The following is a 21,701-nucleotide window of genomic DNA, read 5'->3' as shown; positions in this document are numbered from 1 at the left end:
AAAAACACACAGAACACACACAGAGACACACAGACACCACAGTTACACACACATAAAGACAAACACAGACACCACAGACACACATAAAGACACACAGATACACACACAGAAACATAGACACACACACAGACACACAAGACACACACACACACACACACACACACACACACACACACACACACACAACCAGATTTGATCTGAAGATCCCCCAGTGGTCCCCAGATGATGAGCTTCATTTTAAGGACAGAGAAGAGAGACTTTATCTGGACTGCAGGCCTGGATCAGGATGACCAGAGGCACAGTGACTGATTAGGTTCAAGCTATTGCTACCCAGGAGCACCAGTGACAGGAAATACACCTTAGAGATGCTGTAGTTATTTCTTCTTTCCGAGAAAAACCTTTGGTGGACCAGCTGAAGGAGGGCACAGACAGCCTTTATTTCTGTTTATATCACTGGATCCCAGAAGTAGCAACTCTGACTCATATAGCAAGAATCACTATTCTAGAATTTCTGATGTTTTTGTTCTCTCGCAATGCCTACCTGACTACCAAAGGCAAGAGGGCTAAGTCCTTTCATTGTATGTATGTGACTTACCGGACTCCTCACATAACCCTCCAACTCTGAGCAGAGCTGCGACAGACCAAAGCAGAAACAGGGGCTGCAGCCCAGAGGGTTGTCAGCTCGTAAGGCAAAGGTGCCAGCTCGGCATTTATTGCACTGGGGTCCTAGGACATTCTCCTAGAGATGAAAAGAAAATAAATTAATGCCTGAAAAAGAAGGTATGTGACTTCGTGCACACAGAGAGACAAAATAATAAGACACATTAACAAAATAATAAAACGAGCACTGCTAAACTCAGTCTCTGGTGGCCACGCCTTTTGCTGAAGTCAGATGCTCAGAAATCCCAAGTTATGACCAAGGATCAAAACTATAGTGGAGGAAACTACAAATGTGTATTCTCTAGTGTCTCTGTGGTCTCTAGGTGATACTAAGGGCCTCCAGACAAACCCTAGCCATTCTGACTTCTGGAGCTAGAACTGTTGCCAGGAAACATGGTAAGACACTTAGAAAATGAGCCTCTTTGAATCTTTGCTTCCATCAGTACCTCTAGCACTACACCAACACCCCAGTTTCAGGCTGTCACTACCTCCTCCTCACAGAGATGAATAGAGAAAGTGGCCATGACCCAGCAACAAAGCATGCTGGGAAAACCGTGGACACATAATGCAAGTTAAAGTGACATTAAACTCCTGCCTCGTAGGAAAACATTGTACATAGTTTCCCTTTGCCTTAGCAAGCAGATAACTGAGAGCAAAGCTTGTGAAACCCCCAAATCTTCCTCAAAGCGTACTAGCTGCTTTGTTTCTTCAACAATGAATGGCTACTCAACCATGGGCACATGTTAGAAAGCTCTGTCTTTGGGGAACTCTAGTCGCCACACACTTGTTAAGGGGTAAAATTCTGTTCTAAGACTCTTTCATCATTTTAGGAGGGAACATTGTGACTTGTTATAATAATTTTAAAGCTGTTTTCCTTTCTTGGCTCTGGCTTTCCAGATGACAACTCAGAAACTAGTTATTTGTTAATATTAATAAAGGCCTAAGCCGTAAGTTTTCTCTCATCCCCCAATGAGCTCTTAACTTATTTAACCGATTTTAACTATTCTATGTCTACTATTTGATTGGTTAACCTCTCCTTCAGTCCTGGCCTGCTTCTTCCTTCTCGTTTTCACAGCATGTCTCTAAGTTTCTCTACCTGCTGGTTTACATGCATCTCCTTGGCACGTCTCCCCAAGTCTCCCTCCCATCACATTTCTTATCTCTGTTTCCCAGAATTCCCAGAATTCTTTCTTCCTGACAGTGTCCTACCTATTTCCTGCCCCAGCTCATTGGCCATCAGCCGTTTCATTGACAGGTGGTACGGAAGTATGAAACAATCTGAGAAAGTGTTTGGAACCATTCTTCTAATCAAGCCCCCAGAGTGGAAAGGAGGAGGATGGGAGAAGGAAACTGAGGCTCAAGGGCCTACGATACCTTGCAGGAGCATGTGTCACTGTCCTCTGTGCAGCTGCAGAGACCCTGTTTCAGGTCACAGGTGTCAGCCAGTGTCCCCCTCAGGTCACAGTCACAAGGAACACAGTCAGGAAAACCTCTGTAGCCCAAGGAACAGTGGTGGCAGCTCTGCCCACCAAACCCTTCTTTGCAGGGGCAGCGGCCAGAAAGAACATCACACTGGGGGCTTGTGGAGCCCACAACGCTGCAATTGCAAGCCTGGGGAGTAAAATTAACATAAGGACAGAGCTTAAGTGTCCCCAGAAAGTACAGAAACCCAGAGAAACATCTGGGGCAATGATGTAATGAATTGACCCTCTGGCTGTTCTGCCAGGGACCACGGGACAAGGGGTACATGGCCGGACCTGTGTGTACATTATTGACACCAAGGCAGTGAGTTAGAACTCTGAACTAGAGTTAAATCTAATGGTGTGATCTACTCAGACAAATATTTTAGAAGTAATGGTCCCACTACTCTAAAACCCAAGTGTACCTAATTCTAAGCTAATTATTTACACAAAGACCGAGCTCTGAGATTCAACCTGATTCTCTAATGAAACTACTGACAACTCCACTGGAAAATATACATGAGCTTAAAGCATATAGACTGGACAAAGCATATCTAAAGGTCAATATCAATAAATCTCTGTATCTCTATATCTATATAGTTAGATAGATAGATAACTATATAGCTATATATAGTCATATAGATGTATATTTATGCCTATAATATACCAATTCTACCTACCAATTTCACAGCTAAATTCTTGAAGAAAACCCTTAATAAGAAATTTGAAAAACGCTGAGTCTCCTGCATTATGGGTCCCTTATTTACATGTTTATTTAATTAAAGGTGGGGACTATAGCCTGGCTCCCCAGACTATCTAATAACTAAACCCAAGCAGTCCCCCTGTAGCCAGGCTTCTGGGAACATGAGCAGTACTCCGAGTTGCTTGGATTTCAAATGTGAACCATGATGATGTAGCTGCTCACAGCCAGGGTGACAGGGAGTTGGCCGCCACGGGAAGGGAGTGCTCACTCCAGCACTGGGGCAACACCCACCTGGCACCCCTGCTCCGGGTCCAGGCCCCAGAATGCCTCTTCACATTCCTCACACTTCAGCCCCTGAGTATGAGGGGGGCAGAGACACTCTCCAGAATCGGGGTCACAGTTATTCTGAGTATGAGCACAGTCACAGGCTGAAACAAAAGAGGCATCGCAGACTCAGACGGGGGATGTGGCCCAAGCATGAGAGTTGCAGGCACAGTTAGGATTGATACTTGGGAGCACCATTAAAAGATATGCAGTGACTCTGAGACCTCTTCAGCCATCCCCTCACACCCGACTTGCCCAGGGTCTGAGGGAGGAAGAGAGGCAGCAGTTCTCAACCTGTGGGTCACAACCCCGAAGGAGGCTGAACAGCATTCACAGGGGTCACATATGACACATCCTGCATACTACATATGTACATTGCAATTCATAACAGGAGCAAACGGACAGTCATGAAACAGCCAGGAAAGTAAGTTTAGGTTGGGGTCACCACGGCGTGAGGAACTGTATTAAAGGCTCATGGCAATAGGAGGTTGGGAACTATGGCTCTAAAGCCACTGACTTTTCATCATTTGTGTTAGCTATGACCTCCTCGTCCTCACAAAAGCTGCTGGATGTGCACTAGTTAGGTTCTCAGAAACAAGACTTAAATTCACATACACAAGCAGGTTGGGAATCAGAACCAAAGTGCACGCCTGCGCGCTAAGAGAGGTTAGAAACAGAAAGCCGGCATGGAGCCCCACTGTAAAGATAAAAGTAGCTTTCAGGGAAGTTATTCTGACACCAAGAACAGTGGCAGGGCAAGGAACAAAAGGGGGGCATAAGGTAGCCCAGAGCTTACGTGTGCAGCCGCCTTCCTGAAAGGCATAGAAGCCATGCGAACACCTGTCACACTGTTTTCCAGATACACCTGGGGCGCAGTGACACTGGCCTTCCTCTGTGCAGTTGTCAGACATGGAGCCTTCCACACGGCAGCTACAGGGCACACAGCCAAGCCCCCTGTCCAGCCCATAATAGCCAGGCTGTGTCGTAAAAGAGGAAGAACCATGGGTTAGTGGCCTGCACACACAATGTAATGTTCTTCAAGCACATGCCTGTTCCTGGGCACACTTCATACATGTTCTGAGCACGCTGTGTGCATGTTCACTTGGTAGGAAAGCAGAGCTCAGAGTGGCCAAGCCTGGGAGTGAGCTCTTCCCACATAGATTTGTGTCTGAGGACCCAGGTTAAGTGTCAATTCTAAACACTGGCAAGTCACTGAATAACATGCAATGTTCGGTAAGCATCTTACCAGACACTGGTCACACTGCTGTCCTGTCACGTGAGGTTTGCAGTCACACAGGCCAGTTTCCAGATGGCAGACACCAGAAAGGGAGCCATTTTCATGGCAGTTACAGGCTAAGACACACAAGACACAGAGGGCTTTATTTATTTACATACCTTCAATTTGAGTGAAAGCCTTACACTATGTCACAGAGCTAACATACTTCACAGTGAAAGCCTCACACTATGTCACAGAGCTAACATACTTCACAGACAGTGAAAGCCTCACACTATGTCACAGAGCTAACATACTTCACAGTGAAAGCCTCACACTATGTCACAGAGCTAACATACTTCACAGACAGTGAAAGCCTCACACTATGTCACAGAGCTAACATACTTCACAGACAGTGAAAGCCTCACACTATGTCACAGAGCTAACATACTTCACAGACAGTGAAAGCCCACCCATGTGGGAAGCAACCTCAGAAGTGGGAGTGTTGACCCTGGACCTGAAGACTTGACAGCCTGAGAGAGAAAGCTGTGATCAGCTTCCTGGCTAATCCACTTTTTCTGAGAACCTGGCTTCCTTCCTGCCATCGGTTTTCCTTGGTATATGTGGGGCAATGCCCAACTTTGCCCTTTACAAAGGACTTCCTCTTGCATCCCATAGCCTGACTTAAACATGACTTCTTCCTAACACAGGGATAATTACTCTCCAGCTGGGGCTCTCTCAGCTCTCCGCCTCTCCTTTCCCACCCCTCCCTTTCTCACCTCCCTTCTCCCCCTTCTTCCCCCTCTCTGTTTTTTTGACATACTCTTGTGAAGTATATTTCCCTGGCACCCACTCTTCCCTGGTATGTCAATCAACCTCTCTCTCAGTTTTTATGCTGGTCTCTTATGTGCTGACACACTGCTTCTCAAAGTCTCCGGGACACTGCAAGCACTAAATTCAGCGAGATCTTTGTGTCCATGGTGCAGGATCTTTCTTCAGAATTTGACCCATAGACCACCCACTCCCTACATCTGAAATTAAAGTGTCCATTTTGCTGAAGTTCAGGTTGATGAGCCAAAGCCGTTCTCTTTTGTATCTAATGCAGGCCTACAATGTTAGTTTTCTGTTTGATTGGCACCACCTTTTCTCTGTGCTGTCATATAAGAACAACATTTACCCGGAATTATCAAAATATACAAGGCATTATTATCCATGCATCCCTTCCTTGAGACACAGGTAGAGGCAGCAGAAACGCAAGAGGATCTACAGTGGGGACCCATGAAGCTGAGCTGGCAGCTCATGGCTACTAAATCGTTTTCTTCAGAGATACTGTGCACTCCCTTTTTGCCACCAGAGCTTAGGTGGGTGGTCCCAACTCCACCCACACAGTAGCAGAACTGAAAGAACAGGAGATGGGGAGGGTTTGGAGAGAATGGGAGGGTCTGGAGGGGAGGGAGTGGGGGCGAATTGATACATTGTATGCGTGTTTCAAACTTTCACACAATAAAGCTTTTTCTTAACTATGCAAAAATACAAATGCTGAGGGCTTCGGTATCAGCCACAAAGCTAGATCATCTGGGCACCATGAAACTGCCTGTCTCAGTGAGTGGTTCTACATCATCCCTAATTTCAAGAACTTAGCAAATGGGGTCAGGCAGTGCCCAAGCAGACCACCAGGGTGTGCCCCTGCCCTGCTGTCAGAAAGCCATGAAGGCTATAAATTTTCTAGACCTTCAGAAATAGACGCCAGTTAAGCAGCTGTAGAATACAGTGAAGATTTGAGTCCATGGACAACATTGGGTCCAAGTCTGATCAACAGGAGACCCATCATCAGTACACCAGACAGATTCAAGGTAAGGTCTTTGTGATAGGCCTACACTTAGGCCAGGGAGTGGCACTATTAGGAGATATGGCCTTGTTGGAGGAAGTGTGTCATTGTGCGAGTAGGCTTTAAGACCCTCATTCTAGCTCCCTGAAAGCTAGTCTTCTCCTGGTTGCTTTCAGAACAAGATGTTGAATTCTCAGCTCCTCCAGCCCCATGCCTGCCTGGGCACCATCATATCCCTGCCTTGGTGATACTGGACTGAACCTGTCAGCCAGCCCAAGTAAATGTTGTCCTTATAAGAGCTGCCTTGGCCACGGTGTCTGTTCACAGCAGTAAAACCCTAAGACATTTACCACCAGGCCAAGTCCGTCTGACATATGTAACAACCATGCCTCTCCGGCTCAGGCACTTACCTCGGCAGTCTTTGGCAGTGACAGCATCTCCATAGAAACCATCTGCACACCTCTCACAATGGGCACCGTCTGTGTTCCACAAACACTTCAGGCATTCCCCTGTGACAGAGTCACAGTGGCCAGCCTCCAGGGGATCAACATTGCCACTGCAATTGCATGGTACACAGGATCCCCCTGGCACAGTTGGGTTTCCATAGTAACCATCTGCACATCTATACCCAAGACGGAAAGCAGGATCTAGTCAATTGAATCGCTCAAGATATTACTGGGCAAGCCAGGGACTCCCTGGATAGCTAATAAATCAGACTGGCTCTTTCCCTTAAGATTTGCGATGGAAAAGGGGTGACTTTCCATCCTGACAGTCACAAATCTTCCTCGCCTTTGTGAGATGGGAGCAGATCCAAATGAGCATAAGCCCAGAGGATGTGCAACCATGATCTGCCGAGAATGCCATCCAGCTCTTGACAGGCCGAACCGGAGGCAGACACCAAAGCTTACACATGGGAAAACAGAAGGTGACTCTTAAATCAGACCACCCAATACCCTCACTATTGTCTGAACAACTGAATTCTCAGACACAGGACAACCGTAACCACTGACCTCCCTCGCCCTCACCAGTGCCCCTGGTATGAATACCGATGTGCACCAGGAGGGGGCACTGTTCTCTCACCCTGCTTTTCTCCAAGATCTTACGAAGTAATGATACTGCACCGAGACGCCAAGACCACACTTACCTACACATTTTGAGCACCCATCACTACACACTGCACGCACTAAACACCCATCCATCACTACACACTGTATGCACTGAACACCCATCACTACACACTGCGCGCATTGAATTATCACATCATAGCTACAGGGCTATGGACAACTAATATGTGTCAATTAGCATTTCTGAAGTAATGTTATCGCTGCTTTGTGAAACTGGGAATGGGGTGGCACAAAGTACCTCTCACACCAGGCTCCTGAGTAACCCGGGGCACACTGGTCACAGACCACTTCCTCTCCATCGACGAGGTGGCAGGTAGGGCTGAAACTGTCAAAGCAGTTGAAATGAGTGTGATTGTCCAATGGATGCTACTTGTTTCTAAATATTTTAAAGGGAGATTTTCTGACGCCTCTGTCCTAACAAATGTTTAGCAGGTTCTCTCCCAGCCTTTAGCCCAGAATTCAATGCCTCTGCCATGCAGAGAGATAGCCTGGCACACTCCTGTGTCTCCTGCCTTTTTCCCTCTATCCTTTACTTAGCCCACAGTACACTGCCATCTCCCACCTCTGTACTAACTGCTGACTGCTCCTTCCCCAGTTCCTGTCCTGCCTTCATCCCTGAGAAGACTATTTGAAAGCTCTGACTAGTTCAGTGCTAACTGGATAACTCCCTTTCACTCCTGTGGTTCACTAGTACTGATCTTTCAAGCTCAGAAGACAGACTTTCCAGTCACACACAGACACACAGACACAGACAGATACACAAATACCTACACATATAGACATACATAGACATAGATATACACACAGACAGATACATAAACACATACGCACAGAGAGAGAGGGTGAGGGGGAGAGACAGACAGACAGACAGAAAGACAAGGTCCTGGAGTGGCCTGAATCAGGAAGATGGACAGTACCTCACCATTTCATGGGTAACTACCACTTTGGGATGGTTTGGGTGGTTATGTTCCTCAGAGTTTCCTATGAAGAAAGGTTGTGTCACACTGTGATTGTATTGAGAAGAGGTGGTTTGGTCACTGGGCCATGGCCTTCAGGAACGATGTCATTAGAATAAGACTCTGTTAGTTCTCATGAGAGTGAGCTGTTACCAGACAGTGAGGCCAACCTTAAACCTCTGTCTGTGTCATGTGAACTGTCTCTCACACACAGTCCACCCCTGTGGTGAGTCACTATGGGGCCATCAGAAGAGGCTGGTGCCAGATCCTGGAACCTTCAGAACGAACTAACAGATGTCTTTTCTTCCTAAGTTATCCAGCCTTAAGAATTTTGAGGCAGTGGCAGAGTCTAAATCAGCACTGTTCTACATAGCAGAGTTTCAAGCAAAAACTCCTGTGGAGGGAATTCACTAGTAATGGCTAGAGGAAGAATGCCAATGAGATGGGGGAGGGGGACAGAGAAGCAAAGAGGGGAAGGCAGAGGAGGAGGAGGAGGGAAAATTTGATAGCAAACTACTGGCCTATAGAATGCACATGCCCTGGCATGAAATAATAATTTAATGTAAAGATCTCTATCAACACACACCCTGCTTTCTGCTTCAGGACCAACTGCAATTGCTCAAGCAGGGTGTGTGTTTATGATGTCCCAATGGCACACTCGGTTCCCTCTGGCTGCTGAACCCCCTTTCAGCATATCTGACACCAGAGCTTCTCCAGAAAGTCCCTCAAGAAGACACAAGGCAGAAATGCGTCCAGGAGCAGAGTTTGCATGCATCTTTGCATTATTAAACGCTCCAGATTTTTAATCACAAAAGAACTCTCTCTTTTCCCCTGTCACCAATTATCATTCACAAGTAACACTCCTGACACAGTCTCGGTTGGCAACATCACAATGTGTCAGTGAGGATCTGGCCAGAAAGAAGCAGACAGTGGGACCTGACACTTACTTGTTGGAGTCAATTGACAGAGGGCAAGCACAAGGCTGGCAGTCCCCTGGGGTCCCACGTGAAGGTGTCCCGTAGAAGCCAGGCAGGCACTGCTCACAGTGGTCCCCCGTGGTGTTGTGTGCACACACCTAGGCCAGATGCATGAAAATATGTGTCAGCTCAGGGTTCCTTATGGGATTTTTCAAGAGTCCTGCACCAACTAGCTAGTGCTCACATTAAAACAGAAGATGAGCAAAACCAAGTTCTAAAATACACACGAATCCTGAAAGATAGAAGAGCTGCTTACTTTCAGATTGACAGGTTTTAAGTCTTTAATTATGTGTAGATGTGTGTGCATAAAGCAGGGGCACATTGATATGTGTGTGCAGATGTCTACAGAGAGCAGACATAGATCAGGTTCTGAGCCACTTGCTGGGAACTCAAGATCTCTGGAGGAATTGAACATGTTTCCAAACCATGAGTCATCTCGGGACCCTGGACTAATGTTTTTAGTGTGACTTGTATAGAATTATGGAAAAAAAAATTTAGGTTAAAGAATCCTAAAGAGACGTGATAATATAATTCAATACCTGGCCTCAGTGGAAGCTCTGAAAAAAATGGATGGTAGAGTTAGGGAGCAAAGCAATGGCCCAACTCATTGTAGGTTCTGAATGCACTAAGGCTACAGTTGCTGTTCTCAGAGTATACACACGGTAGGATTTTAGGAGAACCAGCCAGAGTGCATTCAATGCACTTCCTAGTACCGAAGATCTGATTAACTAAACGGTGTGAGTGTAGGAGTCAGGCGTGACATGAAGGTAAATGGGTGTCCGAATGGGCAGACAGGTGCGACTCAAACGGCGCAAGTGTGGGAACTGCCCGCAACATGAGAGTTGGGGAAAACGGCAGGAGTTATGACTTCTATTCTTATTCCTGTAAATTTGATTTAAAAATTAAAGTTATTTCCATGTTCAAAATTTTTAGAATCAGGTGATAAAACTACAAACCTACTAGGTCTAGAAGCTCAGAGTGCCCCAAGTTATAACTACTAAGTCAGCAACCCCAAGCCAGACAATCAGTCAAAAAAGAAAGGAAGAAAGAAAGAAAGGAAGCAAGGAAGGAAGGAAGGAAGGAAGGAAGGAAGGAAGAAAGAAAGAAAGAAAGAAAGAAAGAAAGAAAGAAAGAAAGAAAGAAAGAAAGAAAACCCACACAGAGAGAGGGAGAAGGAGAGAGAGAAACAGAGACAGATGGAGAGACAGAGAGAAGGAGGAAGAAGAGAAAGAGAGAAGGGGATGGGGTGGGGAAGGAAGAGAGAGAATGAAAATATAAAACTGTTGGCTGAGGCAGGGCAGGGTAGGTGAGTCAGGCAAGAGACCACGGGTAGGGCAGGGCCAACCAACTGCTCAGGCGCAGGCTTCAAGGAGCTGCTGGGCTTATTCCATACAAACTTCCTCTCATTCTACTTCCCCTGACTTTCCTTAAGTTTCTACCCTGTGTTTTATGATACCTGAGCCTCCCCTCACCCCATTTGCACTGGACCCCAAGCCTTTCGAAGACACCCATTCTATATACTTGGTTGTTTTCCCACATCAGTTTGAACAGGATTCTTTCTGCTACCCTGTGTATATGTCTGCTGTTCCTAAGCTGACAGGAACCTAAAGTCAGCACTCACACACTTGGCATTCTGTCCATTTCAAACCAGGCTGCCCCAGATTTTCTTACTGAGTTATTCTAGGCCTGGGGGCCTTAATTCAAATGTGGAGACTGACCACCAGCCATAGTGAACTGTAGATTTGGATTCAGGCCTCAGAGATGAGCCTGCTTTTCTCAGGAGCTTCCAGGCAAATCCCTGTTGTTCTCAGGCATTGAGGAAGCAACTGTAGTCTGGTTTTTCTTTCCATCGCTAACCCAGATGCATTTCAAACTGTCAAGAGACTTGGCAGGAAATGACATGGCTGAACTAATCCTGTTGTACATTTTTAAAATACTGGGCTATGCTGGCCTGAAACATGAATGGACACATAGAACCTTCTGGCAGTCTGGGTAGCTGATAACAACTCCAGTGGCTGTGGGAAGGTTGGAATGTTGCAGATCCAGAGCCTAATTATGATTTATCTTGGGCTTTCTTCAGTCCTTTCAACTGACCTGACATCCTTGTGATAGCAGATAAAACCCTGTGGAATGTATTAAATTAAGAGCTCACTACTTTCTGCCAGCCCAAAGTCTAAGGGTGTCATCAGAAGGCATCTGGGACCTGTGGCAGAGAATCCCCCATGTTGCTACAGCACCATTCCACCGGCGCATTCGAAACACACTTAGAGTAAAGCCGTTGTTCTATGCTGTTCTATGGAGTATGGGTGTGGCTAACCTCTGTCTGCACTCCTGGGCCGCCACTCACTAGTATTTGCCTCCAGAACAAACTTTCTCTTATCTCCTCTGAAGTAAGAGCTGTGTTTTACGTGGTGCACATCAGTATGTGGAATGTGGAATCTGATTGGAGGGCTGTATTGAAATTTCTATTTGGCTAAACTGTTTAGCAATTCTGTTGAAAGCACGAGGAACACATATCTCAGTGTTTCTTTTGGAGTGGGTCACTCTAAATGCTGCTGATGCTGGTGGTCCAGGTGCCAGAGAGCGAGAGCAGTCATCTCTCTGAAAAGTTTCTTTCTATTGGAAGAAAAAAGACGGAAGGGTTCAAGACAAGACCTCAGCTACAGAGCCACAAGTCTGCTCTTAAGCCAGATTTTGTGTCTTTTTTTTTTTCAACTCTCATCTATGTTATCTTTCTTTTCATCCATTCCCCTTAAAAATAAACTGTTCATTCAAAGGCAGAAAACAGTCCCAGCAGACACCACCTTATCTGGGTGGCCCAGGGTGACATTCCCAGAAGCAGATGCAGCGATGTCACATCATGTTCCCCCAGAAGCTCTGAGAAGGCATATCATTTCACGGCCTCATGTCCCAGTGCCTGATTCCAGAGAAATCACAGGGAAGCATCTTATGAGACAATCTATAGCTGAGAGCATTTGGCAGAGGGCCTGGCATTCTTGGAGAGTACCAGAAAGCATGAGCTACCATAGAAGAGAGGAAGCAAGGGACACAAAGCTTTGCTAAGCCAGAGGACTCGTGGTTTTAAAAGTAACAGAGACAGGAAATGGAGTGGGAGCTGATGGGATGAGAGAACATGGCTTGGTGAATGGCATGGCCCCAGCATGAGATGCTGGTCAAGTTCTCCAAAGGATTCTAGGACATGCCTTGGCTTCCCTCTAATTCTAAAACGGCTTCTAAAAAATATCTACAACTTATATACGAAGTACATACAAAGTATATACAATATATAATATTATATATTACAAATGGAGTAGTTACCAGACACACTAATGTGTACAGCTCACTTAGCACGCCTTCCTTCAGTAGCCACTGTATTTGGTAGGTGAGCACACTCGGGCACATGTGACTTATTCCATATGCACTTCTGCAACTGGACATTTACAGAAGCACAGGGATCTTTATTTGATGCACAGACTTCCTGCAATTATACTACCTACTAGAAGTGCATCCACAACATGCTGGTCGCCCTCAAATGTTGGCAGGGGGCCTGGGGTGGGGGGGGGTTTGCAGACCACATGACGGGATGGGGGTGGAGTGGCAACCTCCCCCAGGCTCTGAAGGGAAATGAAGTCACCTCCTGCAGTTACTGTGGGCACTCAGCATCCAGAACAGATGAGAACAGAACAAAAGAAGGTCCCCTCCATGAACAGGAAAGTATGCAGCAGGACACCAGGCTCCATGCTTCTTTGGGGCCTGATAATTGGTTTTCCTTAGTTTTGTGACTTTTCATTACAGACATGGGGTTGGGGCTTCCTCGCCCAGATAATAAGGTTATTACTACTCACGTTCAGACAGTTTCTGATCAGTGAGTCCATGTGAACACAGAGGGTTCTGTTCTTTAAGGCAGAAAGAATTCCTGGTTGAACCCAGGTAAGTGTTACCCTGTGCCTGAGTTCTTGCTCAAGGTTAACTATGCATTTGCTAAGCCCTGTTCCAACTAACACTGACTATGAAAGGGACTCTTGTTTGTAGAGTTTAGCTGAGCTAACTATAAATTTACATGTGGTGCAATGTGATTTTATCATGTTTTAATATACTATTTAGATTCAGATGTGTAAATTTGAAAGGTTTTTCTATTTGCATATATGTGTTTACATTTGAATATATTTTAATTTGCATCTATATGTTTATATATGATATATATTAGTGATATCTTAAGGATATGACCTAATTTGAGAAGTGACATTAATTTATGTTTTGGGTATGCTTTATACACACAGCCTGAAAGGAAAGACATACAATAACTTAAAAATGCAAGTCTTTTGACTGATTTGCCACAAAAGGAAGTATGTGGTACTTTTCAGACCAAAGATACTCAACTCATCCCACAAAACAATGTGTGAAGCTGTTTTTAAACAAAACAAAACAAGAAAAGCAGATAACATCTGAAGACAGGGATGCGTTTGGCATCTACCCAGTCAGAGCTGAGGTAGGGAGCCGCTGCCCACACACAGCAATGAGCAGGTTAGGGACACACAAGGTCAGCAACAAACTCACAGAGCAAATTCCATGGATGTCACACTCAGATGAGTGTCCGTGGCATTCGCAGGGCTGACAGATTCCTCCAAAGAGAATCCCATCCACTCGATAATAGCCGGGAAGGCATGCCTGCAAGGAAAGGGAGTCAGTGTGCAGTCAGAACTCCTGAAATGTGGCCTTGCAAATGTAGCAGGCAAAATGTGGCTCTGGGTGTTATGGGACCCATCTTCCTTCCAACACACTTGAACGGGGAGCTGCTGGGTTTTCCACAAACAGGAAAACCTTTCTGACTTTAAACATTCTAACCCAGACTATATTCCCATGCCTTAACAGAATACCCTCTTTAAGTGTGCAATTCAGTGTTTTTTCAGTTAACTTACCTCATGAGTTCATCTGGTCTGAATATCTTTAGTATCAATCTGTTCAATGTATTCAATGGATAGAAAGTTCCCACCCTGAAAGGGGTCCTGACTCACAGATTTGAGAACCATGCATTGGAAGATTTTGATGCTCCCAATTTTCCCTCTTGGCATGCAAACCACTGTTGCCTTCAAACAGGGAGTGTGTTCAAGGACAAGCCTGGGTCACAGTGCATCGGTTTAACTGAGGAAAGAGTCCAGGCATGCCTTCTGTGGGAAGAAGCCAGAGAGGCCATGTGGGCACCCAAGGGTACTCTCTGCTCCTGCTTACAAAGGGCAAGGAACCCTTTGGCATAGTGGTGCATTTATTCTCAAGGCTTCCCCCAGAACAGCACCTCTGCTTTGTAACTAGCAAGTGCAGGAAGTGGAGAAGCACCAGTGTGCCTTCTGGATAACTTCAAGGCAGCAGTACCCAGCTCCAAGACGGGGTCTCATCCAATGCCAAGGGCTTGACCTGGTCAAAGCCAACTCAGCCAACTATGCTTAGATAGGTTTTTAATCATATATGTGTATGTATGTACTTACATATGTATGTGTGTATTTAGATATGTATGTAAGTATGTACACAGGACTGAATGTAGGGTTCTGCACGTGTATGAGCTCTACCACTGAGCTATATTCTAAGTCTCTTCTAGTTCTTATTTCGAGACAGCGTCTTGATAACTTTCCCAGATAAATCCTGAATTGATAATACCTGCCTAAGCCTCCTAGGCACCTCATATTAAAGGCTTGCTTATCCAGGCCCAAGCAAGAGTCTTTAAATTATACAAATAATAATTACAACTATTCACATGAACCTCATGGAAGTCCTCTAATCCCTAATCCAACTATATAGTACTTCACACTGTCCTTAGTGGGTATGAGCCCACAGGGGAACAGCTTACAGTGCTATAGAGAGATCCATTCTGCAAGCATCAGCCTGATGCCAGCTGAACTCCTCTGTTAAGAACAAACCACTCGGCTAAGCATACATGGCTGATGCATTGCCCATAGTCACAGACTTAAGCAACGAGGAATGGATATTACTATACCTCATGCAAACACATCTAGCTGACCACTATTTCTTGAACAATATACTTTAAGAACCCTTTACTTGGCATTTACATTGTTCAAGGTCTTATTAGTAATTTAGAGAAGGGAAAGTATACAAAAATTATGTGGCTGGGATGTATGGAAGTATCTTGCCACTGAAACTCTTTATCGGCAATTAGCAGATTGAGATATTCTCTATGGGTCCTGGGACCAGTTTCTCAGGGCTATTGGGGCACAGCTGGATTAAGCCTCTCATGTTTGCATGAGCCTGTGCAAATGACCACAGTGAACTCGGAGTGAGTCTAGGAGCAGCTGTCTCTCCTGGCATTGCTGGGCTGAGGCAGGGTTTCTCCTTCACAGTCATAGTCTCCTAGGCCAGAGTCTGCTGTCAGTTATCCACGGAGCATTAAAAATGGAGTGCCTGGACCATGATATGCTAGGTCAGCCTAAAAGTTTCATCCTTTATCCTTAAAAATATATTCATTGCTTCCAAATACAAAAGAAACAAAAACCTCGCAAAAACATTTAAAATACAAGGACTTAAATAGCTACATCATAACTATTAGGCTGTCTTTGTTCGCTACACCATTTATGATTTTAAAGACTGATAAAAATTGTCTCCTTGTGAAATGATTAAAAATAAATTGCATTCAATAATATATGTTCATAATGATTATGAACCATGGCCATGTGGGAGGCATGATTGTGTACACAGTGGTTAATTATGCTAGTGAGATCCAAACCTCAAAATGACCACATCCTAGTGGTAAAGGCTAGGCTCCACATTACAAGGTTACATTACAGAATCGCACTGTCTTAAAATTCTCTAATCTTTGGGAATGGGGGGGTGGTGTTGTATATGTGTATGTATACAGTGTATATGCTGTGTGTGTGTGTGTGTGTGTGTGTGTGTGTGTGTGTGTGTGTGTGTGTGATATGTGTGGGGGAATGGGGGGTATGAGGTGCATGTACGTTTGATGTGTGTGCATGTGTGTTTGCTGTGTATGTGGGTCTGTGCATAAGAGTGCAGGTGCTAGCAGGGGTCAGAGATATCAGTGCCCCTGGAGTCGGAGTGACAAGCAGTTATAAACTGCCTGATATGGATGCTGGGAATTGAACTTGGGTCCTTTGCAAAAGCAAGAGGCACTCTCTAAATGCCCAATACTCTCATAACTCAATAAGGTCTAAGCACTGTGGGAGTTTTCTAAAGTGAAATGTAGATTTTCATCCCATCGACTTTGGCAGACCTTTCCCTTAGGGAATGAGAGAAAGGGAGAAACTGGTAGAAGCCAGCAGTACCTCACAGGAGGTCCCCGTGTAGCCTTGGGGACATTCACAGTGTTCCACGTCAGCAGCTACCGCCAGATCTATAGCATTAGGGCTTGCTATGTCCAGAGAGACAGAATCCAGCCTGCAGAGAGACAAGGGTCATTACAAAGCTCTTGTGCTTCCCTGAAGATAGGCTCCCACACAGTTCATGTACAGGAAGCAGCCATGGAAGTGTCTGTGTGTACCTAGAGGGTTGTCACCGAGCACCCGGGCAGCCATCATTACTCTCCAGGGATATCCCAACAGTTGTTGACAAAAAGGGCTTCTGCCAATAAGCTGCTGAGGGAAAGCTCTGACAGAGCCTACTTGAATGAAATGGAAGCACTGTACGGAGACCATCCTCTCCTGGGTTGGGCCAGGCTGACTTTAGCAGCATCCAATTTTACACTTGTTCAATGCACTAAGCCCCTCAAGGTAACCAATGACCAAGAATAGACTCAGTATCTTAATAACTGTAAAACCAAGGCCATTGGCATTAGAGGAATGAAGGCGAGAGAGAAGGGCAAGGGGGTAGTGTGTTCAGGGGCTATTAACTCACTAGGCATTTCTTGGAGGCTTGGATGCTTGCAGCTTTCCACACTTAAAGATTTCTGAACCCTAAGTCATCTCCTTCCGACCAGACACCCTTGTCCTTGTGCCTCATGTTTGGGACAACATTACATGTGTGAAAGCAGTTCTAACACACCCAGCTCTCACACACCCTTAACTACCCCTCATTTTAACATTAACCTTGACATAAATAACACTGAAGACAAGACCTGTGTATATTTCTTTTAGTGCATACCTATAGAGTGCTATTTTAGCAGAATTATAGTTGGCTCTGATCAAGAGATGTGTCACATTCGCCAGGACAGTCATCAGCTGGTCACGGTCAATCTCCCTTCTGGTATGAAAGTCCCAGAAGTTCTCAGGCACAAGTCTAACCCTGTTGAAGTATTCTTCATAGGGTTGCAAGGACAAGCCCTCAGCCCGTGTGCTTACAGTAAGCCCATTCCCCTACATTCAAAACAGAGAAGAAAGACATCTGTAATTCAATTTGATGCCCCAAAATTAAGTTCTATATTCAGCAATCAAGTTCTTACAGCAAACATGGGATGGAGTATATGACCCAATCCAGAGGTACCAGGGGAAGGGGGCCGTTGACTGTGCTTTTTCTCTATGTCTATGTGCAATTGTGCATATATGGCACTTGCACACACACATACAATACACACACACATACATATGCACACACACATACACAGATATCTAAACACATATACATACACACATATACACCCACATAAATACACACACATGCCTAAACACATACACACACATACATACCCACATAAATACATACACACACATACGTACATATGCACACACACACATAAGCACACACACACACACACACACAAGTATGTGTTCATGTATGTGCCACCCACCAGACCCCAGTCTCTACAGCAAATCAAATCAGTCACCTTGATGATGACATCAGCATGAAACATGAGGCCACTGTCCACTGTCTCCACTGGGATGTCGTAAGACACTGTGTATTTCAGGAACCCGCCAAATGCTGTCAGCTGGAAAAGTAAGGAGAGAGTGAGGGGCAGGAGAAATAAAGTCATCGCCTAAGTCAGGGGAAAACATTGCTAAGAGCCACCTGGGTATATCCAAACATGAGCCATATGAAGGAAAGTCACACTTTAAGGCATATTAGGAACTATTTAATAGATATGATTATGATAAAAAAATTCTTGACACCCGAAGACATATAATCCATCTACAAGTTCCTAAAATAAGTATCCAAATGTAAAATTAATATTAGTTAATTGAAAAATTATTGCATTTGTTTGTGTATGATCGTGCACACCGTGGCATAGGCATGGAAGTCTGAGGGCGACCTATGGAAGATGGCTCTCTCCTTGTGGATTCTAGGCAGTGAATCAGGTCACACTCAGCAGCAAGCATCCTACTTTCCCTGTTGATCCATCTTGGCAACCATATTTATATTTTCTTAAATGAACCCTTTCACTACTGTCAAACTTATTAGACATGTCATTCAGAGAAAGCTCTCGAAGCATTTTTCCCTTTAAATGTATATGAGGGATACCCATTAACATATACAAGGGATCAGTTATTGGGGTGCTAATGTATTTTGGGGATGCCCATTAATGTATACTGGAAGGTCAGTAATATATATCGAAGAGTTTCTTCATAAAGAATACACCACAAAATTCAGACTGCAATGGTACAATCATGAAATCTCATGAATATATTTAAGCTCTCTGGTGATAATATCACATAAACAGAGCATATTATATATTATAATATGCAAGTCAGGCCACATGTAGAAGCACACACTTATACGTCTGGTACTCTAGAGTCTGAGGAGAGTGTGTAAACGCAACGCCTGAGGCATACAAATAAAGAGCCTGTTTCCCAGACAGACAGGTAGTCTATTATGAAGGTACCATCACCTTAAAGCAAACTGTAAAGTTATTTAAACAGATGCCCTTGGCTGTATTTACTAGTCGGTCAGAATCTGGAGAGACCAGGCAAAATCAACTGGCTGTGGAAATCAAACACCAATGACAAGGAATCGATCTCAGAACCAGCTCTCAGCAATGAACAATGTAGATCATTGTCTTGCATTTTCCATAAGTGGAATGGGTGTTTTTCCGATGTCTGTGACCGGTACATGAGCAGCAGCTTGTGTTGAAGTGGAAATGGGAGCTGAGCAAACGCTCCACTGTAGGACCCTCTTTCTGGGCGTCCTCCGCTGTGCCACGCATCACTGTGCAGTCTCCTGTGCACTAGACAAGGTGGCCGCAAAGGTGTGCGTTACTCAGGGACCCAGGGGAGCAAAGGATAAAGTCAGTCACAGTGAAGGGATTGAGAGTCATAGACACTGTTCAGGAACCGGATGCAGAAGAGGACAATGGGATGTTGCAATGTAAAGTCCAACATGATTAGAGATCTAGTTCAGAATATGTGTATGATCAGGCTGTAAGCATTCACAAAGTCTTGGCCAGTAAGCCTGCTTTAAATTCTTCATGTTCTCTGCAATTCATAGCTGGACATACTCACCTCCAATACACATTCGCACATGCACACGCTCATGCGTGTGCACACAACACACACACACACACACACACACTCACACACACACACACACACACCTTGTTTCCAAGGTAGGCCTCAGGAGCTGCCCAGTAGTAAGTGGAACTGAGTTTCTGCATGACCGCTGTGTTGTTGATGCTGATCTGACGGTGTCTACCCAGGGCATCCTGCTGAGACTGCATCTGAGTTGGGCTGATCAAGTCAGTGACCAGCCACCCTGACATATTGGTGACCTTAAAAAAAAAGAAGTTGTTTAGAATATGACATCAGGGTCAGCTTCAAGTGCACCAAGTCCCGTGTAAATGTCTTTGTTACGAGGAGACAGATGAAGCGAATTTGAGCTCAAGACTAAGCCACTGACACCAAAGCACAGTGAAGGACTTCCTGCTAGGATCGAGGAAAGCTTCTCCATGTCACATACCTCGAACACACAGTTACACATAACCGAAGAAGCACAACCATGCAGATCGGGGTTACATATTTCAGATTTTGTTTTTTGAGACAGGGTCTTACTATGTAGCTCTGTCTAGCCTGGAACTCACTATGTAGACCAGGCTGGCCCCCTATCACAGAGACCCACCTGCCTCTACTTCCAAGTGCTGGGATTAAAGGTGTGCACCACCACACCTGCCTGTACCTGGTGTTTTCTACTTTGTGGGTTTTCTTTCTTCCACCCTTCTCTGCCCCTCTTCTTCCACCCTTTCAAATTCTAGCACTAGATAAGAAAGGAAAAAGGGTAGAGGGAAGGAGTGACATGCTTAGACTGCCTCCTGATGACTGAAGGTGCCAGTTTCTTGGGGCAAGTTTGATCATTGCCATCTGGATATCTAATTTCTTCTTGTTATTTCCTTTTTACTCATGACTGCTTAACAAACAGCAATCAACCAACATCCCGTCACCTCTTGAGGCCCTAGAATTTATATAAACTTAACGTTCCCAGAATTCCAAATATCATGCAATTTCAAAACCTATCTGCAGCCAGAAAACTAACACTTCTGCTAAAGCTCGGACCAAATCATAGCAGCTGCTGCGGACAGTCTGAAGCAGCCCCGTTTCCTGACACCTGACATTAAAATGAGAGCACATCCCTAGTTCTCTGCTTCTTTGTGTTTTTTAAGAAAACAAAATTCTCTCTCCACCAGACCTCATATTTTAGATTTTTAGTAAGAGCAAAGAAACTATGGGTGTAATACCACAAATCTGAAACCTCCCCAAATCCAGAATTACTGGAGTCATACATGGAAACCCTCACACCTGACTTCATTTGAGTCATAAAACGGGTCCACCCAAAAGAGCACACAAAACCTGTATTCAGGCTATGTGGAAAAGGTGTATAAAACATGATGATATATATGTATATGAATATATAACATATATATTCACATATATAACATATTGATGCACAATACATTATATATTTATATATAATTATATATTATAAATTATAAATACAAATTAGAAAAATATATCTATATCTATAAAATGCATATAGTATATACATTATGTGTTGAATATATATATACTTTATAATATAATGTATAACATATAATGTAAAATGTAATATATTATGAATTATATGTTATACATTATATTACATAGTATATAGATATAATTATATAATATTATGATTATATACTATATATCTCATATATTATATAATTATATGTATATATATTATATATACATTTCAAAAAAGAAAATCTAAAATGTGTCTGCTCCTAGTATCTTAGCTACAGGGTGCTCAGACTATAAGTATTATGATCAAAATATCTTCCTGTTTCTGACTGTCTTTTTTTTCTTTACCCTACTTTATAGCCAAATAATGAAAATTATTTTAAAACCTCAGACTGTACACCACGAATGTCTCACTTGCATAGGGTGAGGAGAACCCCTCCCCCCGTTTGGTGACTACAATGGTCAGTAGTGGGTAAACCTAGAGCCCAGTAGCCCCTCCCTAACTTCCAGCCTTCACCCTGTGAACCCTTCAAATTCATCCCTACCCATACCCCAGAGCCTGTTCTATAATTCCATG

At 44.4% G+C, this 21,701-nt stretch overlaps 1 protein-coding gene across 1 annotated transcript in view; it reads right to left on the bottom strand.

Annotated features, from left to right (window-relative positions):
• Positions 1-21,701, bottom strand: part of LAMA1 (laminin subunit alpha 1) — a gene marked incomplete at both ends in the record, with an annotated part of 114,882 nt that overhangs the window by 42,404 nt on the left and 50,777 nt on the right. The window contains 13 exons of the mRNA XM_080936531.1: positions 596-739; positions 2,035-2,271; positions 3,115-3,251; positions 3,944-4,124; positions 4,394-4,500; positions 6,599-6,810; positions 7,551-7,637; positions 9,216-9,343; positions 13,803-13,913; positions 16,535-16,646; positions 17,349-17,560; positions 18,028-18,129; positions 19,729-19,902. Of these exons, the coding sequence (XP_080792657.1) occupies positions 596-739; positions 2,035-2,271; positions 3,115-3,251; positions 3,944-4,124; positions 4,394-4,500; positions 6,599-6,810; positions 7,551-7,637; positions 9,216-9,343; positions 13,803-13,913; positions 16,535-16,646; positions 17,349-17,560; positions 18,028-18,129; positions 19,729-19,902 (1,944 nt within the window). The remainder of the gene's footprint in view (positions 1-595; positions 740-2,034; positions 2,272-3,114; positions 3,252-3,943; positions 4,125-4,393; positions 4,501-6,598; positions 6,811-7,550; positions 7,638-9,215; positions 9,344-13,802; positions 13,914-16,534; positions 16,647-17,348; positions 17,561-18,027; positions 18,130-19,728; positions 19,903-21,701) is intronic.

This window comes from Micromys minutus, assembly GCF_963924665.1.
Source record: "Micromys minutus genome assembly, chromosome: 23".
Lineage (NCBI taxonomy): Eukaryota > Metazoa > Chordata > Mammalia > Rodentia > Muridae > Micromys > Micromys minutus.
Note: the sequence above shows the minus strand (reverse complement) of the source record. Positions and strands in the feature narration are given on the sequence as shown.